General features: G+C 60.9%; 1 protein-coding gene across 2 annotated transcripts in view; it reads left to right on the top strand.

The window, feature by feature from the left end:
- The window catches only part of Adgrl1 (adhesion G protein-coupled receptor L1), a 28,171-nt gene extending 7,403 nt beyond the window's left edge, over positions 1-20,768 (top strand). Inside the window, exons 4-23 of one of the 2 annotated variants that reach the window (XM_058576521.1) lie at positions 2,682-2,699; positions 6,091-6,891; positions 7,736-8,050; positions 8,566-8,669; positions 8,964-9,149; positions 9,415-9,453; positions 9,557-9,740; positions 9,926-10,048; positions 10,573-10,787; positions 11,048-11,218; positions 11,648-11,857; positions 11,928-12,148; positions 12,341-12,407; positions 12,869-12,960; positions 13,577-13,745; positions 15,631-15,759; positions 15,949-16,045; positions 16,141-16,269; positions 16,436-16,453; positions 16,904-20,768. In XM_058576521.1, the coding sequence (XP_058432504.1) occupies positions 2,682-2,699; positions 6,091-6,891; positions 7,736-8,050; positions 8,566-8,669; positions 8,964-9,149; positions 9,415-9,453; positions 9,557-9,740; positions 9,926-10,048; positions 10,573-10,787; positions 11,048-11,218; positions 11,648-11,857; positions 11,928-12,148; positions 12,341-12,407; positions 12,869-12,960; positions 13,577-13,745; positions 15,631-15,759; positions 15,949-16,045; positions 16,141-16,269; positions 16,436-16,453; positions 16,904-17,649 (4,034 nt within the window). In that variant the 3' untranslated portion in view covers positions 17,650-20,768. The remainder of the gene's footprint in view (positions 1-2,681; positions 2,700-6,090; positions 6,892-7,735; positions 8,051-8,565; positions 8,670-8,963; positions 9,150-9,414; positions 9,454-9,556; positions 9,741-9,925; positions 10,049-10,572; positions 10,788-11,047; positions 11,219-11,647; positions 11,858-11,927; positions 12,149-12,340; positions 12,408-12,868; positions 12,961-13,576; positions 13,746-15,630; positions 15,760-15,948; positions 16,046-16,140; positions 16,270-16,435; positions 16,454-16,903) is intronic. The other variant, XM_046436747.2, reaches the window with a different exon arrangement.
- The last annotated feature ends 464 nt before the right edge of the window (positions 20,769-21,232 follow it).

Raw genomic sequence — 21,232 nt, forward strand, 5'->3', positions numbered from 1 at the left:
AGCACCCCACCCTTAACATAACCCTCCTTTCCTGCCCTCTCTCTTCCCTCCCTCCTCCCCATCACCCTTCCTCTCTTCCTCCTCACCTGGCTTCACAGAGCCAACCTGGAGATAGGGTCTCCAGGCAGAGGGGGGAGGAGGCAGGGCCACCAGGGTGTCTGAGTGAGGGAGGGCAGGGGAGCAGGAGACCCTGTGACTCTCCCTCCTCTCCCCTCCCACCCTGGCCTTCCTACCCCCAAACCTTTGATTTCTCCTCGCAGGTGACACACGCCGCTGAGGGAAAACTGGATCACTTATGTGCTTCCGTAACTTTCTTCTTTTAGTTCTCGCCCTTTCCTTTCAGCGCCAGAGGCCTTCAGCCACGTCTGAGGGGGATGTCCATCTGCTCCCTGAAGCCTCCCCACAGCACTGGGGACACCGCCCACCCCCGAGGCTGGGGCAGCAGGGTGGGAAGGGGGAGGCAGCAAGCGTAGAACAGGGGGGTGTCAGGTGGGCTCGAGGCTCAGCTGGGCTCTAGACTTTTCTGGCTCTGAAACCTGGAGCAAATGACTTAATTTCTCTGGGCCTCTACAGAAGGAGGCTGAGTCCGGGAGGTCGTGTGAGAAGCTCCTGGCCCCAGGCCGGCCACACGGTCCGCTCCCAGGAGCAGAGTTTTGAGTGCCGAGTGTAAGCTCCCCGAAGGCAGAGGCTTCGTCTTCACCCCCCAGCGCCCAGCCCTGTGCCTGGCTCCAGATGTGCTCAGTAATGGTACGACGCTCCCCCACCAGCTGAGCCTCCTCATTCACCTGTGACTCTGGGGGAGGGGGTCAGCAGCTTCCCCAGTGCTTTGAGGAGTAGAGAGAGTGTGGGAGTGAAGCCTCTGTGTGACCCAGGGCTACTGCTGACAGCTGTGTGGCCTGGACCCTGGGGTTTCACGTCACTAAGCCTCAGTTTCCTCATCTGTAGACAGGGTTTGTGAAGGACTGCCTGTGAGGCCCCCCCACCGCATACTTCCTAGCACCTGACACGTGCTGGACCCCGAGGCATAGTTTTGCTGTGACTCCTCATGACCTCGTACCAGTCACTCTTACTGCTGTGGCAATACAAATAGGAATAGCATCAGACGGTGAGCTCCTCCCGGAGCAGGCAAGATTCAGGGCAGGGAGAGCTCCCCGGTCCAGGCAGAGTCCAAAGCAAGAAGAGGCCACTCAGGTACCGAGAAAAAGGGAGACCGCTACAGGGCCTGGTGAAAAGTGGGCTTAGAGATGTCCTGGAGCTCAGTGCCCGTGAGTGCGGTCCTGGGACACCACCCCCAGAGACCGGGATCCAGTGACAAGACACAGGGCAGGGGCAGCTGCCAGCCTGATGGGACCCCCTGGGTGTCCCGGGCAGGGCTGGCCACGCGTGCTCTGGGCAAGCAGAGCTGGTGGGCTGAGCTGAGCTAGCTGCCGGCCCCAGAAGAAGGGGGCTGGAGTTTAGGGGCACCAAGGCTAAGTGAGAAGCCAGGGGGGCTGGGAACTTGTCCCCAATCCTTCCCTGAGCACGTCCTGAGTGCCAGGCTCTGGGTGAGGCGCTGGGAAGGGAGTCCAACTCCGCTCCTGCTCAGGCCTTCAGAGGGGGCCAGGGACGCCGAGCCTGGCGGGGAGTAGCCTGGGCGCCTCGTGGCCCTGGGCGTCAGAGGCTGGGTGACTCCAGTGCTGGTGAGGGTGGGTCAGGGCTGGGTGGTAGGGGCTTCCACGGGGAGGACACGCTGGATGTGTGAGGACCCCAGGCCACTGGACTAACGCTTGTTTTGCTTTGCAGCTGAGCACAGTCTAACCGTGCCCCTTCCTCCCCCAGGTGCCGCCCGCCCACCGAGGGCAGCGGGCAGGCGCGGAGTTCTGGGCTCCCGGGCCCTGGGTGGGCTGGGCAGAGAAGCTGAGCCTGGGGCTTGCCCCCAGGGGAGTGTGGGAGCGTGTCTGCCCCCCATGTCCTGCCCAGTCTGTGTCCTTCACCCCCGATTCTCTGCCCCTGTCTTGCCCACCCGGCCTCAGAGGCCTGGAGGCATCTGCCTGTCTGCCTCTCTGTCCTTCTGTGTCTGGCTCGGGCCCTCTCTCCGTGTTGGTTTCTGAGCTGTGAGGGTTGCGGGGAAGGCAGCTGGACTTGGGCGAGGCCTGTACTAAAGGGAAGGAGTTCAGCCTGTTCTCTTGGCTGGGAGGGGGTGCCCAGGCCCCAGGAAACACTGAACCCCTTACCCCACCGGGCCCCTGGTTCTAGCAGGAGGGCAGCAGGTGGGGTGGGAGGGGAGCCTCCTGGCCCCTCCACTCCCCAGTGCCCCCCAACCAGAGCCCACCTCCCAGCTGGGACTCTCCCCCCTGCCGCCTGCACTGGGTGCCTGCACTAGGTGCACTAGGGCTCTCTCCTCCGGCCTGCCTACACCCTGCCCTGTGTCTCTCTGTCTCTCCCCTCCCTGTGTCCTCCCGTCCTCTCTGACTGTCTCCCCAGCACCCTCTGGCCCCACTCTACCCCAGAGGAAGGGACTGGGGGGCGGGGGCTGAACTGGTGCTACTGAAGGGGTTGGGGAAGCAGGAGCGAGGAAGGACAGGAAAAGGGGGCGTGTGGCCAGAAAAGAAACAAAAGCAATTTAATCTCTTTTTTTTTCTCTTTTTTCTTGCACATTTTTTTTTTCAATTTGTTTTCTCTCTCTCTTCCGATGCTTAAAGTAGAAGTGGAGCAGAAAGGTAAACGCACTGTTGCCAATGCTAACCCCTAACTCACACTTTGTTCCACCCGTACCATACTCATGTGACCCGCCCCCTCCCGGCCCTTTCTTCTCCCCACCCCTACTCCGTCCAGTTGCTACCCCCTCCCCAGGGGGTCCTCCCGGTGGGGCCAGCCCTGGCCATCTCCACCCTCCAGATACCCGCGGCAGCTCCTCTCTGAGCTCGGGCAGGATCCTCTCTGCCTCCCTCTCTCTCTCTCTCTCCTGTCCCTCCTTCCTGGTCCCTGGCCTTTGCGGGGACCTGGCCTCTCTCACTTCTTTTGCCTCCCTCAGGAGAAGTGTGTAAGCATCCAGGGTGGGGGGGAGGGCTCCCTTCCCCAGCCCCCCACTGGGCACCGGGTGAACTCTCCCTCTCCTGTCTCTCTCTCCTTCTCTCCCCCTCCCCCTGGCACCTTCTGCAATGTGTTCCTGGTTCAGGGAGGTGGGCTGGGGGGGACACCTTGTTTTCCTCCTCTTTCTTGGGCTCCTGTGGCTTAAGATCTTCTGGTTGGCGTCTCGAGGCCCAGAGCTGTTGTGGAGCACGGAGCACCAGTCCTCCCGCCCCGTCCCACCCCGCCCTGGCCAGCTGGGGTCCTGTCCCAGGGAGGGCTGTCCACTGTCCGCAGTCCCCAGCCCCGGGAGGGGGCAGCCTGCCAACACCGGGGAGGGGCGGGGGCGGGCCTCCTGGGGAGGGAGTGCGGGCGGGTGTTCTGTTTCTCTCACACTTGCAAAGCTGCAGTCAGGGTTTCTTCTGGGCTGTTGTGGTCAGAGGACCAGGGAGGGGGCGGGTGGGGGGCACAGTCGTGCACCGGGGACTTCCACAGGCACCGTAATTTCTTGCAGAGAGCTCCAGGTGGTCGGGGCTGTCTGTTAGGGGGGTGGTGCTATGGCTGCAGGGTTTCCAGGGTGGCATATTGGAGATGATCATTTCCTCCCCAGGAAGTTTCTAGAAATTGAAGTTCTAAGGTGGATGGCAGAGGCAGGAATGAGAGGGCTTTTTAGGACCCTTTTGGCCTTGAAATTACGGTGGTCTGTGGAGCATCCCCTGTGAGGGAGGTGGGGGTCCCTCTGAGCTGCTCCCCTCCCCATCCCACGCCTCCCCCATCTCAGGCCTGGGCTGCAGCCGGGCTACCCCCTGCCCTCCCCCTCCTGCTCTCTCCTGGAGGCTCCGCCCACTGCACCGGCCACTCTTCTTGCAGGCCCTTGGCTTGGAAACCGCAGCACTGGATCTCTCCTCTTGCGGGGTGGGCTGGGATGGGGAGGGGAGAGCAGGTGTTGGGAGCTTGGTGCTGGGAGGGGTCCTTGCTGTCCAAGGCCCCAGGCAGACCCTTCCTCGTCTCTCCCCCTTCCCCGGGGATGACCTCTAACTGTTTTTCCTCCCCTGACCCCCTCTGACCGCTCAGGCTCTGAGACCTCCCAGCATCCCCTTCACACACACAAATACGTGGGCCTGGTTGCCACACACCTGACAGGAGGGCTGGCAGGGGTCCCAGTCGGGCAGAGGGGAGACCCTGTGCTGGACAAAGGGTGCAGGTCCACCTGCCAGGACCTCAGGAATAGGAGGTGGCTGGGCCCCAGGACCCAAGCCAGGGTTGGTCTGGCTTCAGCCGGCTCTGGGCCCAAGGCTCCACTCCTCCACAGAGGGGATGTGCTCCTGGCAGCTCTGTGCCTGGGGACTCCAGAGCCAAGTGTCCCCATGCTGTGAAGGGAGGGCTGCACACGCCCCACCCTTGCTGAAGAGCCAGGGTGGAGGTGGACACCAAGGAACAGCTCCAGCCCCAGCCCCTCTGGTCACTGGGGTTGTCCCACAGGATGTTGCCAAGTCCTAGCCCTCCCTGTCCCCCTTGGGGCCAGCTGCTTTGGTGACAGGCCAAGCAGGAGCAGAGAATTCACTGCAGACCCCATCCCAACCCTGAGCCCCGTCAGCCTGTTCTGCTAGCAGGGGAGAGGGGGCGCCAGCCTTCCTGGACGGAGGGCCATCTGGCCCCGCTGGACTCTGGGAGGAGGAGGAGGAGGGGCTTGGCCTCACTGACCCGCTGGATCAGTAAGGGATAGGCTAGCAGCAGGTGGTGCTGGGATGTGAGGGGCAGGGCGGGCAGGCCAGCGGTGGCCCACGAGATGCAGTTGAGGTTTTCCTCTTTTCAGGGAATGGGGGGGTGGGGCGGGGCCCCCCACCTTTCTGACATCAGCGCTGCCTTGGTCCCTCCTCCCGAGCCGGGGATGGTCGCAGGTAAATCGGGGTCCGGGCAGGGGAGGCGGTGGGGCTGGCGGGGGTGGGCTGGGTCTTTATCCTAGCACCTGGTTCCCTCCCTTGCCCCCTCCAAGCTGGACCTGGGACTGCCCCCCGAAGGGACCCTCAGTCGGGCCTGGGCCTTGGAGTGAATTCTCTGCTCACCCCTCTCTCCTCCGCCAGCGCTAACCCTTTCTTCCCAGGTGGTCTCCGCGAGCCTCCCTCGGAGCCAGGACTTCATGGAGCCCCCCTTGTCTCTCTTCCCTCCGCGCAGCTCTCCTCACCCCTCCCCTCCCCAACTCTCCCGGGAGTCCCGTCACTCTCCATGTCCCCACCCACCCCCACACCCTGTGCACCAGTGTCAGTGTCTGCTGCTGAGCCCAATCCCAAGAGAGACCCTGCCGGCTGGGGGCAGGGCTGGGCACCCTGAGGGAGGGGCTGGACTCCTCCCTAGCCTAGCCGGGACTGCCTTGGCTACCAACTTCTGGGGTACTGGGTGGGCGGGGAGCACAAGATGCATCAGGAGCTCCAGGACAGTTGGCGCCCCATGCTTCCCCAACCCTGGAGTGGGGGATGCTCCTGACGCCCACAGTGGTTATGGAAACACCCATCTACCTTGCAGCTTTTGCAGGAGGAAGAAGGTGTAAAACCAAGTAGTCTGTCCTGGTGTGGTTGGTGAAGGATGGGACCCCGGAGCCCAGCTCTTCCATGGGGGCAGGGAGGAGGGACAATGGCCAGGGGCTGACCCCTGGAACCGCAAGGCCATGAGCCACTGCCATAGGGAGAATCCCCCTCCCCTTCAATCACACCAGAACCAGCTCTGGGAGGGGTCTTGCCAACCCCCTCATCCCCAGCCTGTGGGGTCTCTAGCAGCCAGGAAGGGAAGAGGGCACTGCCTCCCTGCACTAACCCTGCTCTTGATGGCCTCCAGGGTGACAGCTCCAGGGACAGGGGCAGCTGGGCAGGGCGGGGATCCCAGCCCAGAAACCCCCTTCCCATCACCAGCCCTACCAAGCAACCATGACTGCAGCAGCAGGAGGGGACAGCCTGCCCCCCCAGCCCTGTGACCAACTTGCCTCTCTCTCCTCTCTCCCCCCTCTCGCCTCTGCTCCTCCATCTCACCCCCACCTGCCCGACCCAGTCTTCGTGTGCCCAGGGACGCTGCAGAAGGTGCTGGAGCCCACCTCCACACATGAGTCGGAGCACCAGTCAGGCGCGTGGTGCAAGGACCCTCTGCAGGCTGGTGACCGCATCTATGTCATGCCCTGGATCCCCTACCGCACGGACACACTGACCGAGTACGCCTCGTGGGAGGACTATGTGGCCGCGCGCCACACCACCACCTACCGGCTGCCCAACCGAGTGGACGGCACGGGCTTCGTGGTCTACGACGGCGCCGTCTTCTACAACAAGGAGCGCACGCGCAACATCGTCAAGTACGACCTGCGGACGCGCATCAAGAGCGGGGAGACGGTCATCAACACCGCCAACTACCACGACACCTCGCCCTACCGCTGGGGCGGCAAGACGGACATCGACCTGGCTGTGGACGAGAACGGGCTGTGGGTCATCTACGCCACCGAGGGCAACAACGGGCGGATGGTGGTGAGCCAGCTCAACCCCTACACGCTGCGCTTCGAGGGCACGTGGGAGACGGGCTACGACAAGCGCTCGGCGTCCAACGCCTTCATGGTGTGCGGCGTGCTCTACGTGCTGCGCTCCGTGTACGTGGACGACGACAGCGAGGCGGCCGGCAACCGCGTGGACTACGCCTTCAACACCAACGCCAACCGCGAGGAGCCCGTCAGCCTCGCCTTCCCCAACCCCTACCAGTTCGTCTCCTCTGTCGACTACAACCCTCGGGACAACCAGCTCTACGTCTGGAACAACTATTTTGTGGTGCGCTACAGCCTGGAGTTTGGGCCACCGGACCCCAGTGCTGGTGAGGATGGCTCACTTCTAGGCCAAAAGCCTTGGTCCCAGGGTATGGGGGGCCCTGAGGTCTTGGGGGTCTGGAGGTGGGCTCAAACGGGAACCATGGAGATAAAACAAAGAAAGCACTTCACAGTTGTTAACTTATGTGATGCTCATGGTAGAGAACACAGGGATTGTTGCCCCCATTTTACAGACAAGGAAACTGAGGCACTGGGAGGTTAGGGGACTTGCTGACCTGAGGGTTCGAATCCAGGAGTCTGGGCTCCTAACCACTGAACTGCACTGCCTACGCCAGGGAGCTTGGGCACATTTTGCCTGGAGCCCTTGGGTCCCCAGTATCTATAAAGCGGGACGGAGTGGAGCTGCTGATGGTCAGTAGGGCCAAGGTCCATCTGCAGGTTCATTTCACCCCCCAGCTGTCCTGCTCCAGGTCTGAGCAGCCCTGGGGCTTCAGGGAGCCTTACCTAATCCAATTTCTTTTGCAAGAGGGCGGGGACTCAGGCCCCCAGAGGGAAAGGGGTGTCACCAGGTAACAGACCAGAGCCGGCTAGAACACGGAGGGGCGTTGGCTGTGTTCAGCCCCTGGTGCCCCTCCTCCTGCACTCCTGTCTGACTGGAGCTTCCTCAGACCCAGAGCACACGCATGCATGTTTGGTGCCTTTTGATGCTTGACACAGTCCCATGAATACAGGGGACCTCTGTGAGCACAAAGGCCAGGGGAGGTGGGCTCCCAGACCAGGTGGGCAAGACCTCCCACCTTATCAAGTGAGGAAGGTGCTGGGATGGCTGGGGACGATGGGCCTGGGACCTGAGTCTGGGCTGACCCTGTCTTGTACCCCTCTGCCTTCCAGGCCCAGCCACTTCCCCGCCCCTCAGCACCACCACCGCAGCTCGGCCCACGCCCCTCACCAGCACAGCCTCACCCGCGGCCACTACCCCGCTCCGCCGGGCTCCCCTCACCACACACCCGGTGGGCGCCATTAACCAGCTGGGACCAGACCTGCCTCCAGCCACAGCCCCCGCCCCCAGTACCCGGCGACCCCCAGCACCCAATCTGCACGTGTCCCCTGAGCTCTTCTGCGAACCCCGAGAGGTACGGCGGGTCCAGTGGCCGGCTACCCAGCAGGGCATGCTGGTGGAGAGGCCTTGCCCCAAGGGGACTCGAGGTGAGTGTTGGGGCTGCAGTCACCTGCTAAGGCTGGCCAGGGAGGAAGGGGACTTGCAGCTTAGCACAGATGCACTTGCCTGTCTTCCCTCTGGAGTGGGGCTCTAAGGACAGGGCCCAGTCCCCCGACCCTGCGGGCACAGCAGCAGCTCAGTCAGGTGCCCTGGCGTCACCTGCAGGCCTGCGGCTCCTGGCCTCAGCTGAGGTGGAGTGGCCAGTGGCAGGACAAGCAGATGAGCATCCGAAGTGCCCAAGGCGGCAAGGACACATGCTCTTGGGACTAAGTGGGGGAGAGGCTTCATGGAGCCGTAGTAGGCTTTGCTGGAGGTTCTAACTCTGGTAGGCAAAGGCAGAAGGCGCTGGGGGGGGGGGGGGCTCGCATCGCCGACCGGCCTGCCTCACGCCTGTGCCCTTGCCCCTCACCGTCTCCTCACCTACCCACGCCCCACTGTCTCCTCCTCTCCCCATCCCCTTCCCTGTGGCTCCCCTGTCTGTCCTGTCCTTCTGTCCCTACAGGAATTGCCTCCTTCCAGTGTCTGCCAGCCCTGGGGCTCTGGAACCCCCGGGGCCCTGACCTCAGCAACTGCACCTCCCCCTGGGTCAACCAGGTGGCCCAGAAGGTACCAGCAACCGCTGCCCCTCAAAGGCAGGCACATTTACTCAGTTCCTGGGCCCTGGACAGTTGGATCCAGGGCCCAGCAGGGGTAGAGGGAGCCACTGGGGAGACAGAAGGGACGGCAGCCCTGGAAGGCAGGACTGAGGGCTTCCCTCCTGGACTAGAGATGGGCAGGGAGGGGCTGGCAGAGAGGAGGACCAGAGGGAGGGAGGAGGGGCGGAGCGTGTGGAGAGGGGATGTGGGGGCGTGGACAGCTCCTGACAGACCTGGGGTCCCTCTTCCTCCCCACCTCACGCAGATTAAGAGTGGAGAAAATGCAGCCAACATTGCCAGCGAGCTGGCCCGCCACACCCGGGGCTCCATCTATGCCGGGGACGTCTCCTCCTCTGTGAAGCTGATGGAGCAGCTGCTGGACATCCTGGATGCCCAGCTGCAGGCCCTGCGGCCCATCGAGCGCGAGTCAGCGGGCAAGAACTATAACAAGGTGGGGCCCCTGGCAGGGCTGAAGGAGCATGTCCCCAGGGGCTCCCGAAGTGGCTGAGCTGGTACCTCCAAGTGGGGCAGCAGCCCCTCAGCACCTTGTCAGAGAGGAAGGACCCCAGGGGCCCTGGGTGTCATTCCTGGGCTGCCCGGAGTGGTCCTAGGGGTTGTGGGTCCCTGGGGAATGGGCTGCCTGGGCCCTAGTGGAAGAGGGTGGGGTCAGGGCCGTGGAGCCCGGGGCTGGCCTGACCCGCCTCCATCTCTCCTAGATGCACAAGAGAGAAAGAACCTGCAAGGACTATATCAAGGTGAGACACGTGGGCTCACACCGTGAGGACCAGAGGCTCAAGCCAAAGGGAAAGGGGATGGACGCAGAGAGGAGGTGACTCAGTGCTGTCCTCACCCATGCAGGCTGTGGTGGAGACGGTGGACAACTTGCTCCGGCCAGAGGCACTCGAGTCCTGGAAGGATATGAACGCCACGGAGCAGGTCCACACGGCCACCATGCTCCTGGACGTCCTGGAGGAGGGCGCCTTCCTGCTCGCGGACAACGTCAGGGAGCCTGCCCGCTTCCTGGCTGCCAAGCAGAATGTGGGTGAGTGTTGCTGTCACCCCAAGGGCCAGCTTGCCTGTGAATCTTGCACCCTGGGGCCTGCCCAGCCCAGAGCCATGGGAAGAGGCTGGTCTCCCTGGCCCTCGACTTTGGGTCTCATGCAACAGCCTGAGCCTGTCTGGGGACAGACCTTAACAGTGTGCTCCCTGCCACCTCCATCCCCACAGTCCTGGAGGTCACTGTCCTGAACACAGAAGGTCAAGTACAGGAGCTGGTGTTCCCCCAGGAGTACCCCAGCGAGAACTCCATCCAGCTGTCAGCCAACACCATCAAGCAGAACAGCCGCAATGGTCAGTGTCCCTGACGGGGGTTCAGGTGGGGGGACCGCGCGTACCACTCGGCCCTCCAGCCCTGCGTTAGCTCTGTCAGTCTAAGAAGGGCGTAGGTCTGGAACGTCCATCAGGCCTTACGTGCTCAAACTGGCGTAGAAGCTCAGGGAATCTGTGGGCCCTTAAAGCCCTGTGGAGCCCTGGGTCTGCAGGGCTGCCTCCTGGGCAGCAGCCCACCTGGCCCTTAGAGCTCAGAGAGGACTGTGCCATTGGGGACTAAGACTCAGAGAGGATAGGGGCTCGCCCCAGGTCTCACGGGGAGTAGGAGTGGGCCAGAGAACTGGCCCTGTGTGTCCTGGCCACCATGCTGCTGCCAGACTGCCTAGAGCCGATCAGTGGTCTCTTGGAGAGGGCTCCCTGAACCCGCCTGCCTGCGCCGTGGCCTGCCTCAGCACTCCCGTGGCCAGCATGGACGAGGGCTGTGGAGCCAGTCGGGGTGCCGGCCGAGGCCTGCCATCCCGTCCCACTGTGCCTGTGCTCCCCAGGGGTGGTCAAAGTTGTCTTCATCCTCTACAACAACCTGGGCCTCTTCCTGTCCACGGAGAATGCCACGGTGAAGCTGGCGGGCGAAGCAGGCACAGGTGGCCCCGGGGGCGCCTCCCTGGTGGTGAACTCCCAGGTCATTGCGGCCTCCATCAACAAGGAGTCCAGCCGCGTCTTCCTCATGGACCCTGTCATCTTCACCGTGGCCCACCTGGAGGTGAGTGAGGCATACCCTCCCTCCCTGGACTGCACGTCCCTCCTACCGTGCTCACGGCCCCCGTAGGAACAAGCTGTAGACCCCCTTGAACCGCCTTCAGACCTCCACCTTAGCAGCTTGGACCATTTCTCCTCCGAGGTCTGACCATCATCCAGGGCCCCACGTCCCAGGCACTTCTTCCTTCCTGGTCCCGTCCAGTGGCCGGGTGTGGGGGCTGGAACAGGACTCCCAGTCTGACCCCCGCCCCCACCACACCACAGGCCAAGAACCACTTCAACGCTAACTGCTCCTTCTGGAACTACTCGGAGCGGTCCATGCTGGGCTACTGGTCGACCCAGGGCTGCCGCCTGGTGGAGTCCAACAAGACACACACCACGTGTGCCTGCAGCCACCTCACCAACTTCGCTGTGCTCATGGCTCACCGAGAGATCGTAAGCTGGCCGGCGCTCTGCCTGGGGCTGGCCCGGCTTTGCATGGCATCCTAGAGCGCGCAGCATGGGCGGTGCTGGGAAGGCCGGCCTCGTAGGCGTGGGGGGCCGCCCGTCCTGCCTGGGGCGTGAGGCCAAGCATCTGGTTTTCTCTGGTCATGGTCCCACCTTCTCCCAAGACACTCTGGAGAAGCAAGTTGGTGTCACCTTTGTCATCTCTCCACAAGCCTTCCAGAGCATGAGGAAGTGAGCGCGCTGCCTGCAGAGGGGTGGGGCTTGCAAGGTGGCTGGGTGGACGGCACTGCAAGTCCCTTTGACCCACGACCTTGCCGGGACCTTGCCCACAGCTGGTGCCTGGCTGAGCCCTGAGCATGCCCCGTGGCGTGTGCAAAGCCAGAAGCCCTGAGCATGCCCCCTGCTCCTGTCCCCCAGTACCAGGGCCGCATCAACGAGCTGCTGCTGTCGGTCATCACTTGGGTGGGCATCGTGATCTCCCTGGTCTGCCTGGCCATCTGCATCTCCACCTTCTGCTTCCTGCGGGGCCTGCAGACCGACCGCAACACCATCCACAAGAACCTGTGCATCAACCTGTTCCTGGCCGAGCTGCTCTTCCTGGTCGGGATAGACAAGACTCAGTATGAGGTGGGCTGGGCCCGGGCCGGGGCGCGGGGGGGCACCACTGGCACGCCCTCACCTGTGGTCCTCCCCGCAGATCGCCTGCCCCATCTTCGCCGGCCTGCTGCACTACTTCTTCCTGGCCGCCTTCTCCTGGCTGTGCCTGGAGGGCGTGCACCTCTACCTGCTGCTGGTGGAGGTGTTTGAGAGCGAGTATTCCCGCACCAAGTACTACTACCTGGGGGGCTACTGCTTCCCAGCCCTGGTGGTGGGCATCGCCGCGGCCATCGACTATCGCAGCTATGGCACCGAGAAGGCGTGAGTGTCCCACTGTCATTCCCTGGGTTTCCCCCGCCTGGCTCTCTGCTCAGCAGCACCTCTGGGCTAGGTTTCTTGGGCCACTGGCCTCTCTCCTGATGCTAGAGGCTGCAGCCAGCAGAGTCTGGCCTCCCAGGGTCGGGGGGAAGTGCCTCTTGAATTCTCTCCACTCTGGTGTTATTTCCTTCACAGCTGCTGGCTGCGAGTGGACAATTATTTCATCTGGAGCTTCATCGGACCCGTCTCCTTTGTCATCGTGGTAAGTTGGACGGTAGCACTGCAAGCACTGGGGCTCCTTCCTTCATCCAAGCTAGCCTTGACCCCCGCCCTGAGAGGTGCTAGTTTGAAAGCCATGTCAGAATTGAGCAGCCAGGGGCTGGGGACATAGCTCCACTGGTAGAGGGCTTGCCTTATCCTGCACAAGGCCCTGGGTTCAATCCCCAGCACCACAAAAAAAAAAAAAAAAAAAAAAAAGAATTGAGCAGCCAGCCAAGAGCACAAGGCAGACTGTCAATTGTGATCTAAGCCCCTGGTGCGTGGCAGGCTGTGTCCTGTCCTCTCAGCGCCTAGGCAGTCAGCTAACTGCAGTACAGCAAGCACTTTGGGGTTCTCCAGCAGGAGGCCCTGAAGAAGAGGGGTTGAAGCTAAGGCTTGAAGGCCTCAGCTCAGTAGGGGAGGTGGGGAACCCTCACCAGCCCCTTCCCCTTGCACTGCCCCCAGGTGAACCTGGTGTTCCTCATGGTGACCCTGCACAAGATGATTCGAAGCTCGTCTGTGCTCAAGCCCGACTCCAGTCGCCTGGACAACATTAAGTGAGTCTCCTCTCCTCACACCCCTGCCCTGGGGCCCCACCGTGGGCCTAACCTCTCCCAGGGTTTCCTGAAATGTGATTTTAAATATCAAGACGGATGGGTTCACTTTGTACCCACTTAATGAGAAAGCACAGTGATAGCCCTTCCAGCCCTTGCCATTGGGGGCGTAACTGCCAAGGGTGAGGCCAGGTTCAGAACATGAGTCCACTTGAAGGCAATTGAAAGAAAAATAGAGAGAGGGTGTAGCTCAGTGGTAAAGTGCTTGCCTGGCATGCTCAAGGTCCGGGTTCCATCCCCAGTACTGGGGAAAAAAAGAAAAGAAAAATGGGCTATAAAATGTAGTTTAAGTGGTTTGGAAAAATGACAAATGATTCAACCATCCAGGGAGTGACTGAGGTCTGCACACTCTGACTTGGATCAGTGCTTCCCCACCAGGCCCGGCTGGGTTAGGAGCATGGAGGCCTATTCAGCCCCAAGCTGGATCTTTGCAAATAATGCCCAGCCCACCCCAAAGCCCCTCACACCACATGGGGGCATCAGGGCTCTGGGGGAGGCCTGGGCTACAGCTGTCTCTCCTGGAGGGTACTTTGACCTGTCTGTCCCCCCGCACCCCCAGATCCTGGGCCCTGGGGGCCATTGCGCTGCTCTTCCTGTTGGGTCTTACCTGGGCTTTTGGCCTCCTCTTCATCAACAAGGAGTCAGTGGTCATGGCCTATCTCTTTACTACCTTCAACGCCTTCCAGGGGGTCTTCATCTTCGTCTTTCACTGCGCCTTACAGAAAAAGGTGAGATCGGGGCCCTGGGGTGGAGCTCCTCAGACTTTTCCGGTCGCAGGCGAGGCAGGCAAGGGCGAAGGGAACTCAGGCACCTCTTTGAGCCTCCAGTGTGTATCACAGGTGCAACAGCTTAGGAGCGAGAAGGCAGGACAGACAGCTGGCGGGCTCGCTCCCACTAGTGTGGGGCCCACGGTGGGAGACCACTGGGCACCTTCCAAACGGAACGTCCCCTCTTCAGTAGTTCTAGAAAGAGCTGTGAATTCTGTGGTGATAGAAAGGTCCGTTTTTAAATAAATGTGTTAAAATCTGGATCTTAAAAAAACATATATGGAGGAGAGAAGAGCAGCGAGGGAGTTTGGAGATGGGCTTGTAGGCGGCAACTTCTCTCTGTTCATTCGAGGTGCTGAGCCGAGGTGCTTAGGCTGCACCCTGTAGGCAGTGAGGGGACATGGTCAGGTGGTTGTTGGGCTGCGGTGGGGGACAGCAAGGTCGTTGGGATAGTGGAAGCAAGACCCCAGAATCCCTGTGCAAGGGAGGTTGACCCTCTCTCCGCTCTGCTCAGAGCCATCCCATGGGCTAGGGGCGGGGCTCAGTGCTAGAGCCCTGGCCCAGCATGCCCTGGGTTCCACCCCAGCCCACTAAAACACACACACACACACAGAAGCCTGTCGGATGGCTCGCCCAGACAATCATCCTGGAGTCCTTGCATGGCAAGGTCCTTACAGGGACCCCAGACCCATACGTTGGACCACCCCGTTGGCTCCCTACCCCTCTGCCCTCACTCCCTTCTGCACTCCTGGTCACCTAGATAGGACCCTCCTCCGGACATGGCCCTCTTCCTCCCTTGGCCTGATGTCCTTCCCCAGGTATCTGAGGGTCTGCTACTTATTTCTTGGCCAAGACATCTGATTTGTAATGAGGCCTCCGCAGTCTATTTCCACGCACACTAATACACATGCCAGCACTGCCCAACCCCCTTCCCAGCTGCAGTTCTCTCCATGGCACCTATCGCTGTCCGACACGCTGCACGGCATTCAGGTGCCCCTCTGTATCCCCAGGTTCTGCATCTGCAGATGTGACCAGCTGCCCATGAAAAATACTCGAGAAAAAGAAACTGCTCAACATGTACAAACTTTTTGTTGTTATGCCCTAAACAATACACTATAACGGCTATTTACATAGCACTCACATTGTATCCCAGTGTTATAAGTAATCTAGGGATGACTTAAATATATGTGAGAGGGCTTGGGGATGTAGTTCAGCGGTAGATGGCTCGCCTAACCTGCCTGAGGCCCTGGGTTCAAAGTGTGTACATATATGAATGCATACGTGTGTGTGTGTGTGTATGGGAGGATGTGCATAGGTTATGCAAATACTATGCCATTTTATATAAGGGATTTAAGTATCTGCTGATTTTGGTATCTAAGGAAGGTCCTGGAACCAATCCTCCAAAGATACCAAGGAACAACTGGTGTTTATATTTTTATCCACATTCTGTCTCTGTCTGCTAAGATATAAGCACTGAGAGATAGGGATTTGTTCCCACTGTGTGCTTTACTTTTCCAGGGGCCAAAACTCTGCCTGGCACATAGCAGATGCTCATTAAAGAGCTGCTGAGTTTGTGAATGAATGAATGAGAAATGGTTAGTGGAGGTGGAGAAAAGAAGATAGGCCCAAGTGAGAAGAGAGTGAGAGAAAGTGCGAACGGTTGGCTTTTGGGGGACAGATGACAGCAAGTTTTCTGTGGCCTGCCAGGCACTGAAACAGGGAACATACCCTCTGGGAGTTCAGTCTCTAGACTCCCAGGGCAGCCTGTTCTCCAGCCACCCTGTGGTGTCTGGATGACAAAGGAGGTTGGCATCTCCTGACAGCTGACTGTCCCCTCGTCCCCCAGGTGCACAAGGAGTACAGCAAGTGCCTGCGTCACTCCTACTGCTGCATCCGTTCCCCACCAGGGGGTACTCATGGCTCCCTTAAGACCTCAGCCATGCGAAGCAACACCCGCTACTACACAGGGACCCAGGTACTGGGGCAGGGCAGGGCAGGTCACCAAGCAGGACTCCCTGGGACTGAGTATTGGAACTTAGAACCCAAAGGGCAGGGGAGTGCCCGGCCTGGGTCTTCGATGGCGTTCATCTGGAAAGCAGTCTCAAGAGTGATGCTGGAGGGTGGGTGGCCCTAGGACCCCCTCATGTCTGGGCTATGTTCCCAGAGCCGAATTCGGAGGATGTGGAATGACACCGTGAGAAAACAGACGGAGTCCTCCTTCATGGCAGGCGACATCAACAGCACCCCCACCCTCAATCGAGGTGAGAAAGCAGCCTTCTGTCCTGGTTCCTGTCCCTCAAAGGCTCTTAGCCCCAATGTCTTGGGGCTGCCTTGTGACCTCTGAACCCTTGGGCAGGTACCATGGGGAACCACCTACTGACCAACCCTGTGCTGCAGCCACGTGGGGGCACCAGCCCCTACAACACCCTCATCGCCGAGTCAGTGGGCTTCAATCCCTCGTCGCCCCCTGTCTTCAACTCCCCAGGTGAGGGTGCTCTGAGGCCGAGCGCTGTGGGAAGGCAACAGCCCAGGGGGGCAGGCCGCCTGGGGTTTGGTCCAGAGGGGTCCAGTTCAGGCCCCTGGACTTGGGCTTAGACTCTGCATTCTAACTCACTCTCACCTCCTCCTTCTCTCCTGGTTGGCACCTGCAGGAAGCTACCGGGAACCTAGTAAGTATGACTCTTTATGGTAACTTTTCCAAAGCAGGCAGAGGAACAATTAGTGGCCTTCTCAGAGGGTCTCCCGTAGGGACGAGGAGAACTCACAATGCACCCCTGCCCAGCACAGTCTGTGGCGTGGCCGCCGAGTGGATGTGGTCATGGTTTGGGCCTTCCGGTGGGGAATAAAGGTGATCAGGTTCTGAGCACAGTTAACCAGGCCTCCTCATACTGCAGATTCTGAACCTCTAGTTGGGAGGGGCCCCCCAACTTACTGCCGGGCTGTTGTCCCTGTAGCAGGTGAGGAAGAGAGGCAGTGTGAAACCGAAGTCCCCAGGGGACAGGGGCGATCCAGGGAAGACCCAGTCCAACCAAACTTCCCCTTCTCCAATGACTGCACCCTTCTCCCTGCCAAGGCAACCAGGCCCCTCGTCCTCCTGACCTGCCCCTTCTGCCCTGCAGAGCACCCCCTGGGAGGCCGGGAAGCCTGCGGCATGGACACCCTGCCCCTTAATGGCAATTTCAACAACAGTTACTCCTTGCGAAGTGGGGATTTCCCTCCAGGGGACGGGGGCCCAGAGCCACCCCGAGGCCGGAACCTGGCCGATGCTGCCGCCTTTGAGAAGATGATCATCTCGGAGCTGGTGCACAACAACCTGCGAGGCAGCAGCAGCAGCGGGGCCAAGGGCCCTCCGCCACCCGAGCCCCCTGTGCCACCTGTACCAGGGGGTGGTGGCGAGGAGGAGGCTGGTGGGCCAGGGGGTGCTGACCGGGCGGAGATCGAACTTCTCTATAAGGCCCTCGAGGAGCCACTGCTGCTGCCCCGGGCCCAGTCGGTGCTGTACCAGAGTGACCTGGATGAGTCGGAGAGCTGCACAGCGGAGGATGGCGCCACCAGCCGGCCCCTCTCCTCCCCTCCGGGCCGGGACTCCCTCTATGCCAGCGGGGCCAACCTGCGGGACTCGCCTTCCTACCCGGACAGCAGCCCCGAGGGACCCAGTGAGGCCCTGCCCCCACCCCCACCCGCACCTCCTGGCCCCCCCGAAATCTACTACACCTCGCGCCCACCGGCCCTGGTGGCCCGGAACCCCCTGCAGGGCTACTACCAGGTGCGGAGGCCTAGCCACGAGGGCTACCTGGCAGCCCCAGGCCTCGAGGGGCCAGGGCCTGATGGGGATGGGCAGATGCAGCTGGTCACTAGTCTCTGAGGGGACCTCATGGACCAGGGGCTGGTGGCCCAGGCCAGGGAAGGAACCTGGACGGGGCTCTGGTGGGAGAGGGAGATTGATGGAGGCAGTGGCTGGTGGGCCACTCTCTCCACGCACCCCTCGGCCATGGGCCCCACAGTCCCCTCAGTGGGCTCTGATGTGGAGGCCCAAGGTGCCAGGGTCACAGACAGGGTTTCCCACCAGCCACGCGCACCAGCTCTATTTGGGGGAAGTGCAGTGAGGAGGAGCCCAGAGTCCCCCAGGGAGTGAGGAGGGAGATTAGCAGGGTGCAGCCCACTTCTTGACTCCTCCCTTCCCCCTGCTCCTCCTGTCCCCTGGAGGGAGTGAGGTTGGTTTCCTGGGTGTGGAGGGCAGCTTCTGAGGTTGCCAGAAGCCCCACTGGGTCCAGCCCGCCAGCTGCTCTTCTCTGGCTGCACCAGAAGGGAGCAGAGGGGCAGAAGGACAGACAGGCTCCTCCTGCACGGTGGTTCCCTGCTCCCTGGATGTGGGCCTCTGGCCCAGGGGAGAACCCCGGCCGAGGAGACGGGCAGTGGCCGCTGGTGGTTTAAAGGTTGAACTTTCTCCGAAGCTCCTTTCCCCTTGCTGTTTGTCCCCCCCGCCTCCCAGCAAGCCTGCCCCCTCAGCCCTCCGAGAGTGCACCCAATGACCCCCTCCCTTGGGGTGACTCCTGATGAAGCACAACTCCCCGCAGGGCCCCTAGCCCACAGGGGTGGCCATATTTGGGCAGTTCCCAGTCCTGTGGGCTCAGCTATCTGGGGAGCAGATTTTGGGTCTGGATCTCCCTGGGGAGTGGGTCCTGGGCTTGGATCTTTCCCTAGGGGGCCCTCTTACCCGTTCCTCTCCTCCTCCTCCTCCCCCATTGCTGTAAATATTTCAACGAAATGGAAAAGAAAAAAAAGACAAAAAAAAAAAAAAAACACAAAAAACAAAAACAGAAAGAAAGAAAATCTCATCACTTGAAGCCACCGGGCACCTGCGGCCCAGGCCAGCCCGGACTTTCTCCGGAGCAGAGCAGCACCGCGGCCCGGCAGCCAGGACTTCTCCGTGTATGTGCATCCCAGCCGGGTGGGCGGGCCGCCAGAGCAGCTTTTTACAATCCAGAGACAGAATTCTAACAAAATCGAGAAGCAACAGCGAAACAAAGAACCCGTTTCCTTCCCGGCACCCGTCCTGTCACCTCCTTTCCTGCTCTGTCTGCCCCTGGCATCAGTCAGCCCTCCTGGGGCGTGTACCTCACTGCCTGCCCCAGGCCAGAGGCCTGTCTCCCCTCCCCTCCCCACTGGCCCGGGGGAGACACCCTCACACCCAAAGATGCTTTTGCCAAGATGGCTGCGCTACCCCTTTGAGTTCCTGCTTCATGTCTATTGCTTCTGGGACTCAGGCAGGCGGGGAAGAGGAGGCTGACTCACCATCTGGAGAGGTGGATGCGGGAAGAGCCGGGGGAGTAGAGGACAGAGGGTTTGATGGCGGAGGTGTGGCTGAGGAGGGAGGGTTGGTGTGCGGTGGTTTTCTCTCCGGGGCAGGAGGGGACAGGTGAGCCATCACATTCCCTTCCCCCTGCAGGGGAGGCAAACCAGGGACCAAGCCTGGGGTCAGGACGCCCCTGTCCTGAGACCTCTACTGCACCCTCCTAGCACCCGGACGCTCCAGGCTTGGGATGCGTCCTGAGTACCTGCCCCGTCCTCTCCAGCCCGTCAGCCTGGCCTCCCCAGACCCCTGCCCCAACTCTTTGGGGGTAGCGCAGCCCCATTGCCACACTAGCGCAGCCCCTCATTGCCATTTCCCCAGAGGTGGCCCCCACCTCTGCTCTGACCTCTCTTGCCCCTCCCTCTTTTCTCACAAGTGCCATGAGTTTTCAAACATCTTTGGGTCTCAGCCTGCTGCTGCCATGAACTTCTTTGGGTTAAGGGGGAGGGGCTCTAGGAAGGAACTGGAGGGAAGGGGACAGGTAGGTGGCTGGAGGGACCCTTTTTGCTGCTAGAAAGCCCCCTTCCCTCTCCTGGGGAGCTGGGGCTGGCTTGTCCCCATCAATTAGGGGAGAAGGGGTCAGACCAAAGATGGTGGTTTGTCCCATGTAGGGGAAGAGATGAGGGGAGAAGGTGGGGTCGAGTTCCATCTCTGGCTTTTTCCAGTAGAAAGTCTTAACCCATTTCACCAGAAGAGCATGGGTGAGGGCTAGATGGGGACCGAGAGGGAAGAAGGGGACAGCACTGTCAGGCAACTCCAGGAGGAGGTGGGTGGGCGGCTCCCTGGCCCTCGCTTGACTTCACCGGGCCTGGGGCTCACTCTGGAGGGCGGCTAGCGTCCGTGAAGGGCCGGCCTAGGGGAGACGGAGTTGGCCCAGACCAGGCCTGAGACGCCTCCATCCAATGCCAGTGAGAGGGCTGGGAGGCCAGGCGGCGAGGCCGAGAGCGCCCAGAGGGGCTGGGAAAGCATAGGAGTCCTGCTTCCTCTCCCCTGGCCAGCCCTCCCCATCTCTCCAGACGACACTCACAGGGAGAGAGGGTGTAGCTGGGCCCTTGGTCCCCCATCCCAGCTGGAATCAGTCACCAAGGTGGATAACGAGGCCTCAGAGCTGTGTGGCAGGGCCCCCTGGTGGGGCTGGACACCACTGCAGTCCAGTGCAAAGCCACCCAGACAGCCTAGGTGTCCCCCCACCCCAACCAGACCTGGTGCCTTGACGCCCCCACGGTATAGAGAAGGGTCTTGGTCTCCTCTCCTCCCTTCCTTGAGCTCCTGAATTCATTTGCTCCTAAATCTTATCAATTCTTTCTCTCTGGATTTTCCTTTGGGGTTTCCGGCCCTCCCTCTCTTGTCTCTGCCTCTCTCCCGTGTCTCTCTCGCTGTCTCTGTGTTCCTCTTTCTACTCTCATCCTCAACTTCTCTCTGTTCATTCGGGCCTCCTCCCCCTCCCACACCCCCCAGTCCTTCCCTCTTTGGTCTCCTTTTCGATATGCCAAACCAATTTTGGGTCGAGTGCATTTAACGAGAACAAAACAAAAGGCTCATAACAAGAACGTTTCAGAAAAAAACAAAAAGTTTAAAAAAAATTGTTGAGTCAAAAAGTCAAACAATAAAGAAATTAAGATTTCTTGGAATGACAAGAGTGGTGTGATTCATTGACGAGGGTGAGGAATGGATCCAGGGGACAGGTGTGCATAGGGGCATCCTCCAGGGCTCCGAGCCCCAGAGACTGCACTTCAGCACTCCGCACCCAAGGCAGGGGCCTGGCCCTTCAGAGTCCCCAGTTCCCGGGTCCGGCTGAGCATCTCCTGTGTTTTCCCTTGGAATCCTCACAAGTGCTCCGAGGAGTGCGTGGCTGTGAGAGCCCCTTGTACAGGCCTTTCTTGGCCTGGATGTGTCTGTCCTGACTCCAAGTGCCCGTCCTGGACTCCCACAAGCTACTGGGTCAGTGAATTTTCCCACCTGACAACATGGTGGCACTGCACACCTGCCGGTGCTCAGAAAGAAATGGCTGCTCCAGCAGCGAGGGGGTGTCTCTGCCCCTCAGCTTGACACACCTGAGTCCAGGTTGCCTCACTCCCCTGACTCTTCCCAGCCC

The sequence above is a fragment of the Marmota monax genome, unplaced genomic scaffold (assembly GCF_021218885.2).
Source record: "Marmota monax isolate L192 unplaced genomic scaffold, Marmota_monax_Labrador192_F-V1.1 WCK01_AAM20220418_F8-fsc00021, whole genome shotgun sequence".
Taxonomy (NCBI): Eukaryota; Metazoa; Chordata; class Mammalia; order Rodentia; family Sciuridae; genus Marmota; species Marmota monax.